The sequence below is a fragment of the Chaetodon trifascialis genome, chromosome 4 (assembly GCF_039877785.1).
Source record: "Chaetodon trifascialis isolate fChaTrf1 chromosome 4, fChaTrf1.hap1, whole genome shotgun sequence".
Classification (NCBI taxonomy): Eukaryota; Metazoa; Chordata; class Actinopteri; order Chaetodontiformes; family Chaetodontidae; genus Chaetodon; species Chaetodon trifascialis.
Window position 1 is genome coordinate 27,818,763 of NC_092059.1, and position 22,646 is coordinate 27,841,408.

Here is a 22,646-nt window from a genome sequence, read left to right on the forward strand (position 1 = left end):
TGATCCACTCATCCACTACAATCTGCTCACAGTGTGGACCTTCCCCTCTTTGCATGTCGACTATGTCACCTGACATCATGAAGGCTCTCTGGCAGAAAGCCATGAAGGCAAACTTCTCCTAAAAAAAACAGGCTTACAAGGCAGACAATTTCCATGTAAAAGGTGTGGGACCAAATATTCAAAGTCTAAGGAAATAATGAGCGCTCAGAGGTCAGGCTGAGATGGCCACAGAGCTGCCTGAAGCATGCATTGCTTCATCCTAAACCACATCCTTTATTGTGATATACTGTACCAAGTTTTCAAAGAGTCCACAGTGGAATGCCATGATTTAAACAAAACTGTATTTTTGTGTGTGAATGGGTAAGATGAACAAAACATGAATGAAGGGGTTTGTGTGATTTCAGTGAGGTTTATATATCACAGAACACTGAGCTGAGCTTTTGCCCTGTGCTGAGCAGGCAGGCAGCAAACTGTGCAAGGTGCACTCATTCAAGATACCACCATCAGCTGAGGAAATAACATCAGTGCGTCTTAAGAAATGGCCAGTTCACCACTGCAGAGCTGCATTCCATGTGGTGCTCCTTCACCAGAGTCCTTTGTGACAGTAAAAACTGTTTCCTGTTTCGACATTAGTAGCATACTTTAGATTCCACAGCCACAAACTATTGCTCACACATTAAACATGCTCCCAAGAGATTTGTTTTTATGGAATTTCCATCTTTGTCAGGTCATACTCAGCATGTCACCAAGAGGCTCCATATATAAACCTATGTCTGTGCTGGTGAACACAGATCTGGTATCAGATGAGGGCATGTTGAAAACCTGATAGCAGGTCACAGCATCCACTCAGAGCCATTGATACCACTCCTCCTAGAGGCTGTGAAAACAAACACAATGTGTTGGGTGTATGCCCTGAACACTGGATCTCCTCAAGGGCTGAACGAGGATTGGGGTTTTAGATTCTTTTTACACAGTTCTCTAAATCTCATTCATGATCTGCTGATTGAGCTATTTCATTGATGACTGATTATCAGCCAGTACATTGGGTTACTCTTGTTTGTTCATTTATTACACTGTATTCTTACATTGTTTTTTTTAATAATGGTCTGTAAACATATTTACCACAGTTATATCATGCATTGAGGTCGGATGGCTTTATTATAACACTACTGTACATTGCCAGGTTCTTTGTTTTTATCCTATCAATTGATATGGAACCGATATATGAGACTTTGGAGTTGTGTAGATGCTGTCACTGATGGTAGGGCTCAACCTGGGATTCACACCTGTATTGATTCAGGTGCACCTTGTTGACCACATGCTGAGTGTACTGCATGAAGATTGCACTGTAGCTGTACTGTGAAAAAAGTCTGGAAAAAAGTGGCAGCAGCCACAGAAACATGGATATTATTCGTACTTTGCTTTTGTTTTTTTTGTTTTTTTGTGCAGCTATTCTGTATTGAACTGAACATGAGTTTTCAGGATTGCAAAGGTTTTGCATCGTTATCTGAATGTTTGCTGAGGAGGGTTACCAGTTTTGTCCTTGATAAAAAGACTAATTCACCACCTTTTCTGGTAAAAAAAAAATCCATACATTTTTTTGATTGCAGCTGATAGAGTCTGTGTGGTTGGTGTTGAATTATGCTTACCGGTACCTTCATTTTAAAGTCATCCTTGTGCAGCTTGATCCCGATGTCTGCTATAGCCCTCTGGAAGAACCTGGACGGTCTCAGCACCAACACCAGCTGCAGGTTTCCTGGAAACGCCCCCTAGATAACACAACATCATGTGAATTTACAATACATCTGTAAGCCCTCATTTCATTCACACATTCATTCTATACAAAGCGTATACAGACACACATCCTCTTGATGATATTAATGTGTTTTCTAATGATGCTTGCATGCTAGTTATTAGAGCAACCGGGTCTCAGACATTACAAAACAGCAGAAATATGCAGCAAACCTGTTAAATGCAGCAGACTGCAGCACAAATAGTGTTGTAATTTCTACTGGCCACCAGTACCACTATGTGTACATCCAGAGCTAACATTAGGTCTCAATGTTCTGCTGGGTGGAGATTTCCAAAGGAACATGCAAGTACTAGTGTCAGTCATCAAAAAATACAAATGCTTTTCCATAGTTTGGAACTCATTATCTTATCTGCTACACAAGGTTATGTTTTTTTTCCCCTTGTTTTTCTTTTATTTATCTAATTTCCCGCTTTTGCTTTAAAGCTGTAGTAGGTAAGATTGAGAGGAGAGCAGACTTAGCCTGAAAATTTGAACCAACAAAACTTCCACGTCACTCCCCCTCCCTCTCCGCTGCACTCATGCCCTGCCTGCAAGCCCCTCCTCCCTGCAGCGTCTGCCCGGCTGCCATGACAACCAGTAACATTAGCCTTAGCATCGGAAACAAGCTAACTCTGCCCAGCCGTTACATGACAGTCGCTAACATACCGGATGCGCTGTGGAGTGTTACTGTAACAATCACCATATCAGCTGTATGGTTATTTGCTGTCTTAGCTGTATCTGCTGTTGTTGGCAGCGGCGGTATGGGCAGTTTCTCCTTTGCGGGTGGCTCCGCTATAGCTTTCTCTAGGATCCTGACGCCGCTCACTGAGCTGTTTGACAGCAGTTCACAGCGTGTGTGAGTAGTGATTGACAGGTGTCAGACACTCCCTCAGATGCTCCTCTGGCTCTCTTGCAGTAGGAGCAGTAGGTGGGACCAATGGAGTGGGTTTTTGTTTTTGTTTTTTTCACAGATTACATGTTTCATGCGCTGCTGTCTGGGCATAGGGACAGTTTTAGCAAATATGACAAAAAAAAAACAACAACTTTTATACAAGCTTCAGGGCATTCAATCGATCGCAACTGGACTTTGTCAGTTTGTCTTGGAAGACGTTTCGCCTCTCATCTGAGCATGCTTCATCAGTTCATGCGCACCGGACTAGATAGGACAGCTCTAGTCCAATGAAATGGTGTTAGGTTCAAGTATTTATCCTCTGAGTGAGGCCAACCCCCAAAACCAAGGATAGTATCACTCTATTGTGAGGCAAACGATCCCCCATTAAGGCGGGGTAGGGTGCGACCCTTGGGTGTCAAGACAGTCGTCTGCCTCGTTAGTGTCCCATTCTTGTCATTGGGAGGCTCCTTGAGCCATGTGTGAATAGCTTTGTTGTTTATTTTCAGAGGCTAAGTTTTTGAATCTCTTTGGAAGAGATGAAAGGACAGCACTGTATGTGGGAGATAGGTGGTGTCTCAGACCTCCCCCTCTGTTCAGAGATGGTTTTTCAACCTTGACATGGAAGGCTTCTCTCACTCCTCTTTCAAACCATCTGTCTTCTCTGTCCAGAATATGCACATTTTTATCCTCAAAGGAGTGTGCTTCCTCCTTGAGATGCAGGTAAACAGCTGAGTCTAGACCTGAAGAGTTACCCTACCCCACCTTAATGGGGGATCGTTTGCCTCACAATAGAGTGATACCATCCTTGGTTTTGGGGGTTGGCCTCACTCAGAGGATAAATACTTGAACCTAACACCATTTCATCAGACTAGAGCTGTCCTATCTAGTCCGGTGCGCATGAACTGATGAAGCATGCTCAGATGAGAGGCGAAACGTCTTCCAAGACAAACTGACAAAGTCCAGTTGCGATCGATTGAATGCCCTGAAGCTTACAATGACCTGGATGAATGAGAATATTCACAGGCAACTTTTATACAAGTTACCTACTGCAGCTTTAAAGCTTTTGAAATAGTTTTCACCTCTTCAGACCTCTAAAAGTTCACATTATTTCACATGAAATAATGAGGAGGAGGGACAGCAATTCCTTGATTTAACTGCTTACTATTAAACATGAGATCTCATATGAGGAGTCACACATCATGGCTGTGGCCTTGTGGTGAGGGTTAGTAAGCAATAGGTTTAATTTTCCATAGACTGCCCTCTAGAGGACAAAAATACATGTTACAGCACTGAGCTTCAGTACAATGTTCTCCACAGACCAGGGGAAAGGACTAGCTCATCCCAAAAAAGAAAAACAAGCAAACAAAAAACTAAACCAAGAATAAATTAATTCAGGCAAAATATTCCTTTCCATATGCCATCGGTGTGAAACTGTTGTACAATAGTGTTTTGCATCTGCAGGTTCTATGCTTTCCGCGACTTATAAATCATTGTATTTAGTTAGTTATGAGCCACTGTACTTGTTTGATGTACAAATACTGTAATATATTATATATTCCAAATATGAAGCAAAAATAACAAGTACCAAAGGTCATTGGATCTATTATTTGAATCATATGAAGCTTCATCCACCTTAAAACATGTGCTAAGGGAGGATAACTGTGTTTGTAGAGAGTCCCACAGAGCATAATCATTTCTATAATACAGTGTCCCAGTGGAAAAGGTGGACCTGCTTTTTACATCCAAGTACACATATAACAACAATTTCAAAAGGTTGGGACGCTGTGTAAAACATAAATAAAACAAAATGTGTATTTAGAATTTCAAATGTAGGACTAAACATATTTTTTTTCAGTGTTTGATTGAGCTCGTCTGGACCAGGGATGTGACCATGCAGGTCGCAGGTTGTTATGATTCACATTGACGTGAATTGTTAGGCAGCCACCTGTAGTAGTTGTAGTAATTATGACAGAAGCAAAAGAGGAAGTCAGATGAAGTAGTATAAAGAGCAAGAAGGTCTGCATTTGAAGGAAGGTGGAGCAGATGCATGAGTCAAACAGACTCTCAACAGCAGCGCTGTTTGTGTCTATGTGAAACTGTCAGCGCTGACTTATTTTAAGTCATGTAACATAGTTTTTTTTTACCAAGTAGTTTTGATGCCTCAACCTCAGCAAACAGCAACTGTTTAACAAAGTGAATATGAGGTCGGTGTGGCCTGTAGCTGTGCACTACGACAGCGGTATACGTCGTTCTGAGAGTCACTGGCAATCATTTAGGTATGAGGGTGTCGGTTTGATCGGTGGTTTGTTTGGTTACACTTGAAATGATGCAGATTTAGTCTGTATATACTGGTATGCATTTCTATGTGATTTGAATACTTGGTGTCTCAGAGGACTTACAGCGATCCTGGATAGAGAGGCCTTTACTGAGCTCCACTTGTCCTTCCGCCGGTCGATGATGATGACGAAGCCGATGCTTGCAGCATCCAGGCTGGAGACAGGACATAGAGAAGACATGTGACTGGACTGCTGCTTTGGGCATGCGTGTGTCAGTGTAAGCTAACAAATTACCTCATATTGGTGGATGAAGAGCAAACTTGGATAAGGAAGGAACACATCAAAAGGTTCACCACAATGAGGTCATTTCCCTGCTATTAGTTAGAATTGCCACAGGTACGTCGAACCATCTTGCAGGGATACATGAATGACTTCTGTTTCTATATTCTCAGCATTTAGGTTACCTGACCAGCAAGGCTCAACTAGACTGTGCTAACTGACTGAGAGTTATTTGGGAATATGCAGCGCTAAAACACATCTAAAATGATTAATAACTATTTTCTTATTACTTCAGTTTTATGTTTATATGTTGAGTATTGATTAACAGTTGTGCTTAAACGAGGTACCACAGAGTTTCTGTGGTCAGGCAGTATTTCAGTCTAGAAAAACAACACATTGCATGGAGTAGGAAAGAAGGGGTGCTTAAAAGAGGCCCACCAGCTCATTTTGCCCAGGGTCCTGTAAGAAGATCAATTCAGTCATGTCACTGAAGGACAATCAGTCAATCAATCTTGGTATTATAGTGTAGGTGTTGTGTGTAGATGACAGGAATGACCTTATCAGTGTACATGGAATAGAAATCATGGCACCTTGAGCTCGCTGCCATGTTCATCCTTTACAGTAAACTACATCAAAACTTATTTAATGTGACTTTTTAATGCTGGAGTGTATGAAAGCCTAAATGGAGGTCATGTACAGGCTCCTTTACTGATGTCCATTGAGCAGAGAGAGGCCTTCTTCTGGCCAATGGGTGGCATGAGGAGCAAGAGCCTGATTGTGTGAAGATAGCCACAGTGTAAACAAAGTTTTCAGTGTGTGTACCTGGGGATGCTGGTCAGGTAAGTAACGACATTGAGGAAGTCTTCCTCTGGCACTTCGCTGAAGCCTGAGTACTCTGGGAAGGTGATGATGGGGGCGCCATCTTTGCCTCGCCCTCCTGCAACACAAAAACACCACACATTTACTATCCTTCAAGTCCTTCAGGCATAAACGCACCCACACATCTCACACTGTCTGACAGTGTTACATAGTACTGTATATTCTGCGAAGCCAGTCCCCTCAAAATCCTTTGAGGCAAATTGTAATTTGTGATACTGGACAATAGAAATAGAAATGGACTTGACTTGGCTTGACTGATGATGGATATACTGTATGTTAATACTAGATGTCTGGTCATGCCTCATTTTATACACGTCCCACAAATTCAGCTTGATTGTGATGTATGGTTGCTTGAAACTTTGGGATCTGCACTAGAGTGTAAAATAAATGTCTGCCAGGTTTGAGCAACGTTTGCTGCACAGCATGAGTTTGTCTTTCCACTGGGCAGTGAGCTGAGGAGGCTGAACCGTGTTCCTGGAAACATTGAGGTGTATCCCAGACAGTCAACAAATTTGACCATTTATTTGACAATTTACCGCATAAAGTCACAAGATGGCGACCTTGAGCTAAAAATCCTCTGGCACCAGAGATCCACTACAACTTGTTACTTGGAGAGAACAATAATATGTGTGATTTTAGAAATGACCAACACTGCAGAAGTGTGCAAGTCTGAGGTAATTTGAATATAAAATTAATCCTTTTCGTAATACTAATGCTAGTATTAGAGAAAAAAATAACTATATTCTGAGATAAGCATGTGGTTTCCTGGCCTGCTCCCACTGCATTGTAAATTTGCTCTGTCTCAAAATCTATTTTTAAAACTCTAATTGTTTTTAATATATTGCTTGCTCTTATTTCTAAATAAAGTCGAGCTTAATCAAATTACCACACACTCATTTATACACAGAAAACCTGGTAGTACTAAGTAGTTCTCCTACATTACAGTACTGATCCCTGCTTTCAGAACATATACATCAGAAAAACATCTAAAGCTCTGCTAATCAGTGATTCGACTGACTATGAAGTGAGCGTGAGAGCTGAAAGAAGACTTGATACTGGACTTACATTGGACCATTCATTTAGGTTTGAGAAATTTCTGCTCTCTTTACTGTACAATGTGTAAAATGTCTGATGCAGGCATCCTCTAACCGTCTTTTAGAAAGATTTGTCAGTAGAGTAATGTGCTGTGTTTAGAATTTGTTTGCCAGTGAACAGAAGAACGGAGGACTGAGAGCCATCATGGCTGAAGAGGTGAAGAAAAGAGCACCACCTGCAGCTGGTCAAAGTCCATAAAAGAATATGACATAACAAGAAAAAAATCCAAGGCACATTTCTGTGTACACTGTATGAGAGGAAGAGGACAGAGACAGACACACTGTAAAAGAAGAATGGTTTCAGTTCACATGTGACAAAATTGTATGTAAAGAAAAAAGACGAAAATATCCACCCATGGATCATACCACACCAACCCACATCCCACTGAGAAGGCACACACACGCACAATAGACACACACATGCGGTCAAAGCCGTAAACCAGGCCTGTGTTAAACTTATGTAACTCTGGAGGCAAGTAATGCTGAGAGAGGGATTTTTCTTAACAGTTGTTATTTTGGCTGTTGTGAGAGGACTCAGAGAAGGAATGAGAAGCATCCCTGTTGAACCACACAGGCTGCTGTGCCACCGGTAACAACACATCTGGAAAGTCTGAGGGCAGCCAGAAGCAATATCCCTGTCTCAGCTTTTCAAAATAAAGTGATGTGACTTCTCAGCAGCTGCACTGCAGTGACTAACTGTGCTTCCCAATGTAGAACCACATCCACGATGAAAAGGCAAACTAACAGAAACAGTTCATGTTGTTCTTTAATATGGTTTTAAGTCTTACCTCACACTGTTTTAGACAAAAGTGAGGATCTGCTTGTACCTATTTTAATGCACAAACTGGTGGCCATGCAGCACCAGTGGAGACTTTCACATGGGACTGACAGCAGCTGGGCTGTTTGTGGTGGACAGATACTTTCCACAGTGCTTTCAGGAGGTATAAACTCAACTGTGAACAATTCCTGAGGCCAGTCATGCCATGCTTACGTAAATGATCCATTCAACAAATGTTTTGTACTGCAGTTTCAGGCATCCTTTCCCACAGTATTAGACTATAGTGTCCTTTTATTCTTTGATTGCAGTCTGATGGTGAGAGCTGCAGAACTCTAAATTACTACCTGAAATTTACATACTATTACACCAACAGGGTCGGGAACTGTAGCCTCAAATTGTATTTCAGGGATTCAAACAGAGACAGCTGAGGGACAATCAAGTTAGACAATTAAAACACAATATGTGACATAAAACATAAGAACGAGATACAGGCTGCAGCGCAGACTGCTGTGTACATCTCTACCATATATGCTACTAATCCAATTAAAAGTTAGTTTGGATATTGGGAATATGTGAAATGTCCGTCTGGACCAAAGTGTTTGACCAACCTGCCATCCCGACGGCATCTTCACTAGAGTGGCTCTAAACACGGAAAATGTGAAAATCATGCGAAACCAACGTATGGAGTGTCCTAAGAGTGACACAGAGAAACTGGACTCAGCAGCCTATCCTGCGTCCCCACCACAGACTTTTACCAGCCACACTTGAACAGGGACATTATCCTTAAAATAATCGTCCCCAATGTCATAACACATAGAAAACCAGTGAGATCAGCGACTCTAGAACGAGTTACAGATATCGCAGTTACTACATGCAACTCAAGATAGATAGATAGATAGATAGATAGATAGATAGATAGATAGATAGATAGATAGATAGATAGATAGATAGATAGATAGATAGATAGATAGATAGATAGATAGATAGATAGATAGATAGATACATAGTCAGTCATTTTACTGTGTCTTTAAGGGAAAAGGCCAGCATTCTGGGGAATATGCTTATTTCCTTAGTTGCAGGGAGTTAGATGGGCTGATAAACCTCCAGTGAACCGCTGTGTCATGTGTAAGCAAACCAGTCACGTCCACATATCGCGCCACTAGATTTCCACTTTTATTCTCCTTCAACAGTCACAACACCAATTGAACAGTCCACTGGAGGCTTTGCTGTGTTTTGCTTTGTTTTTCTTTTCTGTTAACACATACTACTCATGGTTGGGTGAGTTCATCTGTGAAGAATAAAACCTCATAAGAGAAGCAAGCAGCTGTTTTCCACATAAATTCCTTTCTTCTGTGACCCAACAGAAACACAACACCAGCTTAGAAACTGCAGGGAATGTGCTGCTGCATCAGATGGATTACAAGAGAAACTTTCACTTCCAGTAAGTATAAAGGGAGAAGAAGACATGACAGTGGAGGTGGCACTGGGAAGAAGACGATGCTGGTAGCAAATATTTTACTTAAACAACAGTACAGTACAGGAGAAATGTCACCTGCTGCAAATAAAGTGGAGTCCTAGTGGACACTATATAGTAGAGCAGAGTGTGAGGTGTGTGATACCATTCAATGACTAGGTTCCATGGGGTACAGATTGATGTGGTTAGTAGATTATGGGCGACTCCACTGATTTTACACTTAATGGTCATTCTACTATAGTCAGGAGGATTACCGTTCACCCTGTGGACACAGTTGTATAATGTCTTCTGTGTCTCTGGAGGAGCATTGTCAAGTCTGAGAAACCACCCGATGATGTCATCAAAAATTTGAATCCACAACTCCACTAAAATGCACTGGAAACTCCAGGTGTGGACAGCAGGACAGTGACTTGTTTCTTACCTGAGAGCAAGGCAAACTGGCGATGAAGCTGCTCGATGATGTCCACTGCCAGCAGGGGCCTGATCTCCTGCTGCATGATCTCATCTGTAAGGAGGGACACACTGATGAGATGAAGGCACACACTCATGCACGCACTGAGTTATCCTCCCCATGCTGAAGAATCCAATTCATATTCAAAAGAAACAGTATGACTGGATACACCTGAAACACATACAGGACAGCTGGGACACAGACACATTCAATGAATAAAAATAGTGCAGTCACACCCTGTCCACATGTGGCCACAATTTATACCAAAATCTAAAAAGACAACAGTTACACGATGAAGCGCTTGCTGTGTCCTGGAACCCTGAGATCTCTGCTTTTAAAACCTCCCCTTCTAATTTTCACAAGCACATTGAAGAAAGGTGCGCATACTGTTGGTTAAAACGTAGCTCCTAGCTAACGTTAGCTACATTAATTTTCACATGTAATGTTAAGCTTTGATGTTTGATAATGATTTTGATTTATCTTGTAGCTGGTGGTGTTCTTTAAAAAGCAGAAAACATAACATAATGCCAACTTCAACGTTATTTTCAGAAGTTTCAGTTCAAGTTTTATCATCGAGTGCTGTCACATGCTACAGGGTATCCTGTGTGTCTGTATGAGAGGCCAAGGGGCTTGACACAGGATCGGTATTTGACCCTCTGGGAATGAGAAAAGCCTTGTGTAGCCATGTATGATTGCTCCGGTTTAATGATGATTATGGTTCCCCTGCAGCCTGAAGCTCAAAGTGCAGTGTACAGTGAACAAACCTTTCTCTGTCACAGAGAATAAAGACATGCATTAACACTGGCTCTGCTTTATCAATCTAAAACATGCTTGGCTAGGTTATGGGCGGGGGCAAGGAGAGCACAAGGGATGGTAGTGAGTCTTGGCTTTAATGGAAGCAATATCAATGCACCTCTGTTCTTAGTGTCTGAGTCTGCTGATATACCGAGCACATTGAAAGTACAGCTTCCACTACAGTCTGTTCTTCTCACAAATGTTTGGAAGAGTTTTGCTGATCACACATACACAAATACATGCTCCACCCAAAATCTGTCTTTTGAACATCTCATATTCACCACACTGAACCACACAATGAATTATAACTGACTGGTTTTAAAAAGGCAGATTTAACATACAAAGTCACTGAAAGGCTCTAATTTACTGTATGCCATTGAACATGTAGGGAAACCTTAGCCAAACAGCTTGTGCTTAAACTTGAAAGCAACATTTTGGTCTCAACTCAAGGTCCTCTTATTAGCTTTTTCCACAGCTTTCAACTGCTTCCTCTGTGGATGGAGTCCGTTTAAAAGCTACAGGAAAAGCTAGTATGTGGTCAATAAGTGAAGTTTTTTTTTTTTATTTTACTTTTAATTTGTAGGAGAATGGACATGTTATCTCTGACCAGGAATGTATCAGCACGGTTATGCAAGCAGAGCTGGGCACCTTCGCACGGAGGATGTTCAGTATTGTTGCAACATCAAAGCAGAAAGGAGTGGTGCAGACAGACGAGATGGATGACCACTTCAAGGCTCCACAGAAACATTTGTTTTTAGAAACTGACGGAAGGCTGAAGAGGCAGAGTGCAGGAAGTGCTCATACACAGTGAGCAGATGTCAGGTTGCATCACACACTCAGTACATAGTAATGGAACCAGTGGGATTCTTGATTTGGGAGTTTACAGGCTAGAATTGAGGCAATAACATAGCAAGGTCTCTGAAGATGTTTTGGACAACTACAATTAGCTGCAACCTAGTTAGCTGTCATTTGTTTCTATGTTGGGCAGCTACTCCTGTTCAGTCTAACCACAATTATGGTCCCATGAGGAAAGCTGTAAACTGTCCTGAACAGCCGGGACATTCCTCAGTTTGACAAAGGGAGTTCCTGCTCAGCCGACAGTATGAGAACACTCAGGGATGTATGACTGCTTCAGAAAGCTGAGGTGAGGCAGGCTGGAACTGAACAGAAGATCATTCTCTCGGTTCGGACTGACATTTGAATCGTCTACACAACCAGCCCAGCATTTGAAGCAGGCTAGACTAACTTCTCAATTTCTATACTTGACTGCATAACCATTTTATACACTCACAATGATGTACCCTAATTAGTTTAATTATGACGGACAGTCAAACACCTCATCTGATGTAACATCATCAGATCAAGTTCAGACTGAGTATTACTGTTTGGAGTCTGGGTATGGGGCAAAATATTACTGTGTTCAGGCCTCTCAGAAAGCACAGCTGGAGGCTGTTCTCTGCTGTATGACGCGCAGCAGAGCCTCACGTATGGATTGGTTAGAATCAGAAAATGAATAATATGAAACTTGGTGAATGACAAAAATGTATGCCTGACCAATCAAACATCTTTTCTCTCAGCAGCAGCAGAAGACACAGACAGTAAACTGGACTGTAAATTCACTTCATCTTGATGCATTTTAATGAATCTCTTCCTGAACATTACTCTTTTTTTACCGTCTGTACCTGTTTGTCACACTCATAACATGCAGTGTATTTGCAGTATAATAATACTTATGATGCAGAGTCAATAAAATAGCTTTTCTAGACTTTGGGAAACTTTTACAAACATAACACCCTCAAGGATTGAAAATTCATGATACAAAGATTAATAGTTGACCTTGTTTTCAGTTTGAGTCCTGTCGGTTTTACAGAGGTCTCCTTCATAATGGTTGCATGTGGGGACAATGCTTTTTGGGCCGCAGGGGATTTTTTGGTTGCATACACAGTGGGACAAACTCGCACCAAGACTGATTAGTTGCATTGCATGTCCAGCTCTCTTACTGCATCAATGGCTGTCAGTCACCACAATTTGATTTCTTCACGTGTTCCTGATGATGTACTGATGTTGCAGTATGACGGACACTAAAACTGTCCAAACTGTGAGTTACCTGTCAGTCTGTATGACTTCATGTTTACTCCTCCTCCAAATTTTAGCATTTAAAAGTAGGAAACTAAAATCAAATAATCTCCTATGACTGAACGATCACACTGCAGGCTTTCAGAGACTGTGCAGAGAAGGAAGGACAATGGAAGGTCAAAAGGTCTGAAGCACATCATTTCATAACTTATCAGAAATCAGTTAGGATGCAAGGTGGGATTACTTCTCTGGACTGATATCCAGAAAACAAACAAACAAACAAAAACACTATCCTAAAGTTCTCTTAACGGTGACTGATGCTGCTGTTAGGCGTCCCTCCACTTCTTCTCCTGCACCTGACGCTGAGCTGAGAAAAATATAGGCGTGAAAGCACCCTTTGAGACAGAGCCCATACTGCCCATCGTGCTGTCACACTGCCAGTTTAGTAATTGAAAAAGCACAACAGAGTGGCTATGCTAAAATGAAAAAGGAGTTAAACCACTGAAACAGCAGTTACACTGCAGCTCAAGGAACCTGGAGACAACTGACTGAGCTGCAACACACCCAGCTGATTCTCTGCCAAGTTGTCAGGTGTCACCATGTTACTATAGCAACATACTGTTGGCGCCAACACTTCTTCACCCCACGTCGACATGCACGCACACACACACACACACATGCCACATACACACCTTAGTTGTCACCTTCATTCATCTGCTCTAAATCTAGGTGGATTAAGCAGCATGCTGTCACACACTGTCACTGCTGCTGCTGCTGGTATTCACAGACAGATTGAGCTCAACATTTGGGAATTAACCTAATCAAAAACACAGCTTGTTTTATGGCAAAGACTCAAATCTTCTTAGATTGAATACAGTGACACAATGGCAGCATTTCAGTTGCAGTTTTCCTGGTTATAGTCCAGCCTGATATCATGGAAGAGTGTGTAATAGACCTGCAGGTCCAACATCCTCACCCAGGCCTCAAGGGAACACATTCTCATTCTGCAATCAAGGCAGCAATAATAAATATGCAGGCTTTAAAATAAAGCTTGCTGAACACTTCAGGTGATGGTCACCTGAAACTGTCACAGAGGCAGACGGGCTTTAAGCATTAATCAGAAGAGCAAAGCATGAAAAACAGTAATGAATGTACACGTTAACATTTAAATGAATTTAAATGTTTAAAGTGAAATGCTTTTTTTTTTTCTGAAGATTGAATGCATTCTTTTCAAGTCCCAGGTTTACTTTGTATTCTAGAAGATATGTGACAAAAGTCAAAAGTCTTGTTAGTACAAAGAATCAACCTGAGTAGAATTAATTTAAGCTAAAATAAGTATATAAATAGATAGTAATTTGTATCATTATGAGCCAATCACATGTGTGTCAAAACTTCTTACAGAGGAAGCATTGAGCATGCTCATTTCAGCATGACGTGGCATTTCTGTATTACCAAAGGGTGACAGTTGCTTCATATCCAACTGCAGGTGGCAGCTGTTTTCAGCAGCTCCTGCTGTGGCTGGTGGAGACCAAAGCAGAGCTTAAAAAGTCTGACAACTTACATTCATCAGGCAGCATGAAATATGAGTCCAAATGAATGATGTTATCGCTGCGTGTCTGCTGGATGTGGAAACAGGTACCAAGTAAAACACTCACTCTGTATGGCATGCTCTGCAGTATTAAAAATATGAATTATGCTGAATTGTTCAGACATAAAGGGTTTTTGTTTATTTGTTTGTTATTTTAACATTCTGGTTGCACTGGCAAGCTAGTAATCAGCAAAAGGCTAACGCTATGGTCTGCAAAAATATCTGAATCATGCGATCAGAATGACAAAAAAAACTCACAGTTCTTGCTCATTTCCAACACCACTGAGGAACTTCCAATAACTTCCTGAGCCACTGACCATGACAACAAATCTCATGTCCTAGGTGTGTGTGGGAATGCTGTCTCCATGTGTCCAGAGACAGTTCTTTGTAACTTATTTCTGCTGTCTTCAGGTGCAGTTCTGTATTTGGCAGTGTAATCTGTATTTGTTTGTATTTACTGTCATTGCAGCATGTTGTCAAACTGATCAAGATGACTTTTACCTTTGTGTGTGTTTCAGGGCCACAGCAAGTCTGTTTATTCGCCCTAAACAGTCAATGTGCCAACTGTACAAACGTGAACTGTAAGCTAGCACGCAAGCTACACACACTGACTGTGTGTGTGGAGTGTGTCTGCTGTGTCTAACTCACCACGAACTCCACTTCTTTCTGTTATTTTCCTTCAGTCTCTCTGCTTCAGCTTTGTGCTTTACACAGAGCCATAAAGCCCCGGGACATTCCTCAAACCTTACCATATATTGCCAGGATGGAGCCTATCGTTTGCAGTTACACTGTGTTTGAAATGCTTATATTAAACACTATTGTCATGGTGACGGCAGAGTGAGTTTATCATCACCACTTCAGAAACATCAGTGTTAAATGATGACCAAAAAGCACTGAATATTAGCCACATTCCAGAGACTGATCCCTGAGTATCAGAAATGCTGCTCAACTTTATATAACAGACAAAAAGTATGAGCTCTGTGTTCAACCTCTATTACTATTTAGCCTTATTATGCTTTAAAAGGCCCTTTAAAGATATTGTAAATTTAAAGAAACCAGAAAGATCCATTTTAAAGCTGGTTTATTCACTAGCTACCTTGGACATAGTCTGAACATAACAGTGTGGGGATGAAACTAAAATTCCATCAGCAGACTTTTAAAAGCAAAAGGAAATACTTAGTAAAGTTAATCACCTAACCAGAAGACTGCAGACTGGTGAAATGGAAAAAAAGATGACACCAGGCAGAGAGAAGCATGGCTGGCAACAGATGTGTGTGTTCCTCCTCGGCAGTCTGCTGTGGTGTCTAAACACAGCCCGTGAGGACAAGACACTGCGTGTGTATATACAGCACATGATCATTTCCACTGTAAATCTACAGCTATACACAAGCTACAATTGGTTTTGACTGAGTGTGACAGATACCTTAAATCAGTAAATGACTTCAGTGTGAAGTGGCAAACGACTACATTTCAACGCTGGTTTTACAGTGTGTGTTTGTGTGAACATACCTATAACGTGTTTGACACTCTTCATCTTAACACCTCCCAGACTCAAACATATTCACAGGCATAAACGTAAATCCTTCCAGAAAAGCAGGAATTCCGTTAAAATTACGGTAATCTCACGGTATCCAGAACCAGTGGGGACAACACATCCAGCAGCAACCCCGGTCTGTCAACAACAGCAGCTCCTTCATCACCATCATGCTCTTCATCATCAACTTCCAGATGTCCAGACAAACAAATCTCAATCTTTCTCTCCCTTTTCTCCAGTTTCACGCACACACACATACACACACACAGAGAGACACACACAGACACAGCCCTGAACTGTGTGTGTTGCAGTTGTTACATGCGTCTGCGGTCAGTTTTTCCAGCTCCAGCTGGAGTGAAACAGCTCTGCACTGAGCAGCAAACAGCCTCGCAAGTCAGAGAGGGAGGGCTAAGAGACTGTGTGTGTGTGTGTGTGTGTGTGTGTGTGTGTGTGTGTGTGTGTGTGTGTGTGTGTGTGTGTGTGTGTGTGTGTGTGTGTGTGTGTATGTGTGTGTGTAAAAAGAATGAGATGGAGGGAGAGGGAGAGAGAAATGCAGAATGGGGCTGAGCTGTAGTGTGTGTGTGTGTGTGTGTGTGTGTGTGTGTGTGTGTGTGTGTGTGTGTGTGTGTGTGTGTGTGTGTGTGTGTGTAAAAAGAATGAGATGGAGGGAGAGGGAGAGAGAAATGCAGAATGGGGCTGAGCTGTAGTGTGTGTGTGTGTGTGTGTGTGTGTGTGTGTGTGTGTGTGTGTGTGTGTGTGTGTGTGTGTGTGTGAGAGGGGGAGCAAATGCATATGCATGGATCCAGTTGTGCGTTTCATGGACATTTGGCAGCCAGTGGAAGTAACCTTTATAGTCCAGATGATGCACTTAAGTGCGTCTCCAGTAGGTTTCCTCATACTGGAAAACCTGGATGAACTGCCACCACAGTAACCTCACCCCCTCAGAGCTGACATGGACAAAAAAATACATCATCATGTCAGCTGTGCCTGCGGGGCCTTTGCGAAACTCAGAAGAGTGTTTGAGAAACTAGATATACAAGGGAGAGCCAAACTGCTGCTTTACAGAGCAGTTGTTTTCCCAGTCTATAGTACAGAGCAGAGACCTGGACCAACTACACCACACACATCAGAGTCCTGGAGTCCCACCATCAGATGCATGTGTCAAACGCACAAACATCAGCGTGTTTTTGGAAGCAAACATCAGCTGTGTTGTCACCACCACCATAAAACACCAACTCAGAGGGCTGGCCATGCAGTGTGAATTCTGGACTCATGTCTTCCTGAACAGATCCTCTCCTTCCAACTGCAAGGCCAGCGGGCCCTCCGAGGTCAGACGAACAGGTTCAAGATCAACATCAAGACTAATCAAAAATCCACTTAAAGGTAAATGAAATTACTCAAATAAATCATGTATCCAGAAGACTTGTGAAGTGGGAAAGTGGCAACAAAGGACAGAGAAGCTGACCATCAAAAGGGCAAATCCATTTCCAACCAAGACCCACAAATGGGACACCTTAGGAGGACTATAATACTCCTAAGGTGTCAGTGATCACTGATGATGATGATTTACTTTATTGAGGAAAAACAGCTTTTGTGAGCCTCCTCCACCATGAATTAAATCCGCCATGTCCTGAGTAGAGCACAGGTGTCCACTGTCGAGGTTAAAATTTATTTAGCTTTGACCTGAGCTGCACTGACCTTTGTGGGTGCAGCCACATTGATTGTCAACAAATCCCATGAAAAGCAATGCATTTGTCCATCTCTCTGTACCTTTTGACTTCTCGGTCTATAGCACTCAGCTGAATGGTTCCTACTATTAAAAACATTTATCTTTAAATACGTCATGAATATATGATTTTATTTTTTGAAAAGGTTTATTAATTTCTTTAACAGTTAAGTGGTGTAGTTTTTAGCAAACATTACAGAGACAGGGGGTAACTTGATAAGGACTATTTTCAGTTGTGGATTAATCCACATTTGGTGCTCTAGTGAGTATTCTGGGCAGCAGGACGGTATATGGGATTGAGTAAATAAAATACAGTGTGTGTTCACGGTATTGTGGCGGTTCTAGGGGCGGGGCCATAGGGGCATTGGCCCCATCTGAAATCTAATTGGCCCCCTGAAGTGCCCCTGTCCTGTCACTCATCTGTCATTTTGCTAGACAATGACCATCAGATTAAAGGTGAATGCAATTCCATGCCTAACCATTGGTGGCAGTAGTGCGCCAAATAGGCTGATCCACCGTCAATAAACCGACAGAAGAAGACTATCATCTGAATGAACACAACAACGATCATCCGCGACTACGACACCACAGGCGGGCTGGAGACGATCAGCTTTGGAGAGGAAAGAAAAAGATGGGATGCAGTGCTTCACTACATTTCTTGAGTTTGTAGTATTTCTAGAACCTTTCAAGGAGGTGTTTCATGAGCTGTTTAGGCTAGGAAGGATTGCCATTGTTATACCCGTGAGCAGTGCCTCATGTGAGCGGAGCTTTTCAGCCCTAAGCCCTTTAATCAATAATAAACTTATGTTTAATTAAAAATAAACTTAGAACAACAATGGCAGATAGTCGTTTGAATCACCTTGGGGTCCTGAGCATTGAGTCCCAACGGGAAAGTCTTTAGATATGACTGAATTTGTGAGGCGTTGCAGTTCCCGTCACAAAAACCGCAGAATTTTGCTTTTTTGAGATGAGCCAAATGACAGTAGTAATTTGTATAGTCAGTTTAGAGCAGTATTGTCTGGATCTTGCCTCTGCCTTAAGCCGCTCACATGGTACTGTCTGTGAGAGAGATGTTCTCAATCTGACAGTGATTTCTCTGATCAACAAAAAGTAAGACCAGGTTATACTTGTCCAATGTAAGATTAAAAAAAAAAAAAGTGCATGTTTTTTAATACTAAATTGTGAAACATGTTTTTGAATACTATTTTATTTCCTTTGAAGTTGCTCACATCCTCAAATGTGAAATTGAAAATGAGTTTTACCGTCTACACTTTTTTAATTAAAAAGGTTGAAAAAGGTGTGACTGGGTGTGCTTTATCATAAATGTGACTGCATGCATGTTGACAAATACTTGGCCCCTCTGTGAGAAATGAGGCCCTTTGATGGCCCCTTAAGTCAGTAAGTTAAGTCAGTGAGTTAAGCGATGTGGTTAAGCAATATAAAACTGTAGTGGCAAGCAAGACCAGTTAGAAGCAAATAGATGAGACAAAATGACACCAAAATTAAACGTCAGTACAGTTTCAAATGTGTTTTAGACATGAAAGCAATTTAAAAGACTATAAAAGGTAATAATCCCAGTATCATTCATATCTACGTGTGTGTGTGTGTGTGTGTGTGTGTGTGTGTGTGTGTGTGTGTGTGTGTGTGTGTGTGTGTGTGTGTGTGTACATGAGCTTATTGTTCACAAATACTGAAGGAAACACATGTGCCTCCCACCTCCCTGCTCTGTTCTTTCCACTGTTCTCACAGCATTGAATGAACAGTACACAGTCAACATGTCAACATACATTCACAATACACGTGTGCACATGCACTCACACACACACATGCACTCACACACACACACACACACACACACACACACACACACACACACACACACACACACACACACACACCTCCAGGACACAAACATAAACATGGAAACAGTAGACTGCGCCTACTGACACACTCATAGAGTAGACACACACACATTGTTTGCAAGACAATGCCTATCGAGCTGTCAGATTTGTTTTGGGAACTGCTTCCCATAAGAAAATAAACACTACTGTATTCCCAGACAAGTAATGTGTGTATGTGTTCATTATTCTTCTCTACTGAATACAACATTTCATCAACCAGAACTTTGAGCAAAGGAAGTGAAGAAGTGTGGTTTGTGATCGGACAGTCAGATCAAATTCTTGCGTCTAACACACACTATCTGCTAATGCAACTGCATGAAACTCATCAGATCCTTACATTGACAAACCATTATTGCTGTTTCCCGCAGGTTGACACTTTGGATGTGTTGGTCCCCAGCCTCGTCTTTTAAACATCATGGTCATATGCTGCGACTTCTATTACTGTATGTGCACTGGCAACATTTTCTTTTGCATCTTTGCTCTGGGTAGGGGTCAGGGCATGTGGTTGGACATACAGAGAACAGGATTTTAAAATCATGGATGCAGACCACATCCTGGGTCCCACGTGTTGTTAAGTTAAGAAAGGCAGCATTTGCCTATTAATATTTAATGAAGACCACTATATGTTGCACTTTGTACTTTAACACCAGAGTCCACTGTTCATTTCCCATTACCAACATAGTTAATACTGCTTTTTGTTGTTTTTTTCTTGACCCATTGCCATGACCAGTCCACGTACCATCTCAATAAGTCAAGCATCCAGCACATGAACAGGATATTAGTGTGTGTGTGTGTGTGTGTGTGTGTGTGTGTGTGTGTGTGTGTGTGTGTGTGTGTGTGTGTGTGTGTGTGTGTGTGTGTGTGTGTGTGGCAGTTGGGTACCACCTGGTGTCTAAGCTCAGTCTACCTTGCTGGTTCAACTTACCAGCAGACCTCCCACACATGCACAATGGAGTCTGTGTTAAGGAGCTTACATAACAGAGGAGATTACACTGAGCACTGGGGCTCTGAGGCTCTATCTGACGACTGAACCAGCAGCAAACCACAGGGCTGATGATCTCTCTCTGGTACTCTACATTGGTATTGTTAACAGAGTGTGGACACATGTGCTACTGCACCTCTGGTTGGATTTGGGCATTATTTTTCTATATTGAAGCACCACAGAGTGCACCATCAATGCAACACAGAGTGGTTAAAAAGTTTCCTCAACATTAACCAACAGGGTCAATAGATCATGGAGTATATTTACTGTACCTAAAATAATCACTGAAGGGTGGGTATGGTTATAAAACAATACAATATTACTATATATATTCAAGATGCTGACATAATGAAAAGACAATAAGAAATGGACACTTTTGTTATGCCAGAGTGGACAATGCATAGTCATTTAATAATGTGTTATATAGGTTGCTTTTCAACTGTGTTTTATTCTATTCCAGTGTACTTTCTTTCCTTTGGTTTTTAAGCCATGTACAAGTGGTTTCTATCCATGTTTTCTTGGAACATGAGCTGAACTAGTTTCACAATGTGTTGTTTGTGACGATGTATGTCTGTAGAAATACACTTCGGCCATTTTTGGCTTGATATAGACGAGATGGTGCAGCTGCCATAAAAGCTGGGAGATTACGTTTTGATAGGTATTTGTGTTGTGTGAAATATGCCAAATGGTCAAATTGTTGAACAAAACAAAGATTAAAGTCTAGCCATTTTCTTTGGACTGTCATGAGACCTGAGGCACACACAGTTCACAGCAGAGGTACAGAGGTGACATTTTAAACCCAGTCTGCAATCATTACATAGAAAGGGAACTCAGAGAGGTCAGTAAATATGATAAACAAATCATAAGATATCAGTTATTTTATTTCAATGATTATATATAATAATGGAACCTCTCAAATGTCCTCTCCAACCTCCTAAAAATAAATTAATGCTTGTAATCTTAATAAAAGGCCAACATATTCATTCCTTTAAATAATCATGTTCAATACAGTTGCTTTGTCTCTATTGCAGTCCTATCATGCACTCTGTGTAGGAAAGATCTAAGAATGGGAGCGATGAAAGGCCCTTCTCTGTCTTTGCAGCTCCATGATTTACTGCTGTTAGTCTGGTGGTGAGTCAACATGTGACCAGTGCACCCTGAGCCTTCAGGACCTGAGCATCTCATGACCTGCCGCAGGACAACAGCAGCCCAGACTGCAGAAAATGCACACACACACACACACACACACACACACACACACACACACACACACACACACACACACACACACACACACACACACACACACACACACACACACAGCAGGTAAGCCCACACTCACAGTTCATATCAATATACAGTTTTATATAATTGTTAAGTCACATTTTTCTACAGCAACTTCACTTTTTCAAAACTCCTCACACTGTCAGCACAACAGCAGTCGATGTGGACCAAACTGTGCATCACTTTTCTGCTTTAGCACCAAGTGCATTCAGTGTTTCCATCTTTCAAAATTCATCAGCTCTTTTCTCAGACTCAACCACTGAAACTCTGTGTTTTGAGTCCAGTATGCAAATGTTTTTATACTCTTGTCAAAACTGTTGAATTGATGCTCAAAACCTAGCACAGCACACAATTACTGTAGATTACACTGTAATTGTCTACATTCTGCTACATCTGCATCTAAAAAATGGCGCTTCTTGGGCTGCGGCCCTGATGTGTTTTTTTCAAAAGCCCTGAATCTCTTAGGTTTTTAAAATAACTTCAACTCTGTGTAACTCTCCTCAGGCTCTCTGATTCAGGATCATCAGCATCAGACAGTCAACGGCAGACTGATGTTTCAGGTCCATGAATCCACAGCTGGAACACTGGAGCAGTAAGATGGTGAGGTGGCTACACTGATATGGATTGCTGGCTCTCTAGCCCTCCCGCAGGCCATCAGAGAATTTCCTGTCGTTTGTTTTTCTTCCCAACTATAGACACAAATATTACATTCACGTTTATAATCATATTATACACCGTTAGAAAGCTAAGTTCCCCATGAATCAATTGATGCAAGCTATTGCAAGATACAATCACAACAGGTGGGACAAATGCCAACAGCAGACAAACAGCTGCTTTTAAAGTTC

The 22,646-nt window shown here is 41.7% G+C and overlaps 1 protein-coding gene across 6 annotated transcripts in view; it reads right to left on the reverse strand.

The window, feature by feature from the left end:
- Positions 1-22,646, reverse strand: part of mcf2l2 (MCF.2 cell line derived transforming sequence-like 2) — a 130,805-nt gene that overhangs the window by 81,105 nt on the left and 27,054 nt on the right. For 4 of the 6 annotated variants that reach the window (XM_070960721.1, XM_070960716.1, XM_070960718.1 and 1 more), the window contains exons 2-5: positions 9,886-9,969; positions 6,062-6,176; positions 5,084-5,174; positions 1,650-1,769 (exon numbers count right to left, since the gene is read on the reverse strand). In XM_070960721.1, coding sequence (XP_070816822.1) covers positions 1,650-1,769; positions 5,084-5,174; positions 6,062-6,176; positions 9,886-9,969 — 410 coding nt within the window. The remainder of the gene's footprint in view (positions 1-1,649; positions 1,770-5,083; positions 5,175-6,061; positions 6,177-9,885; positions 9,970-22,646) is intronic. The other 2 variants (XM_070960717.1, XM_070960720.1) reach the window with 1 other exon arrangement.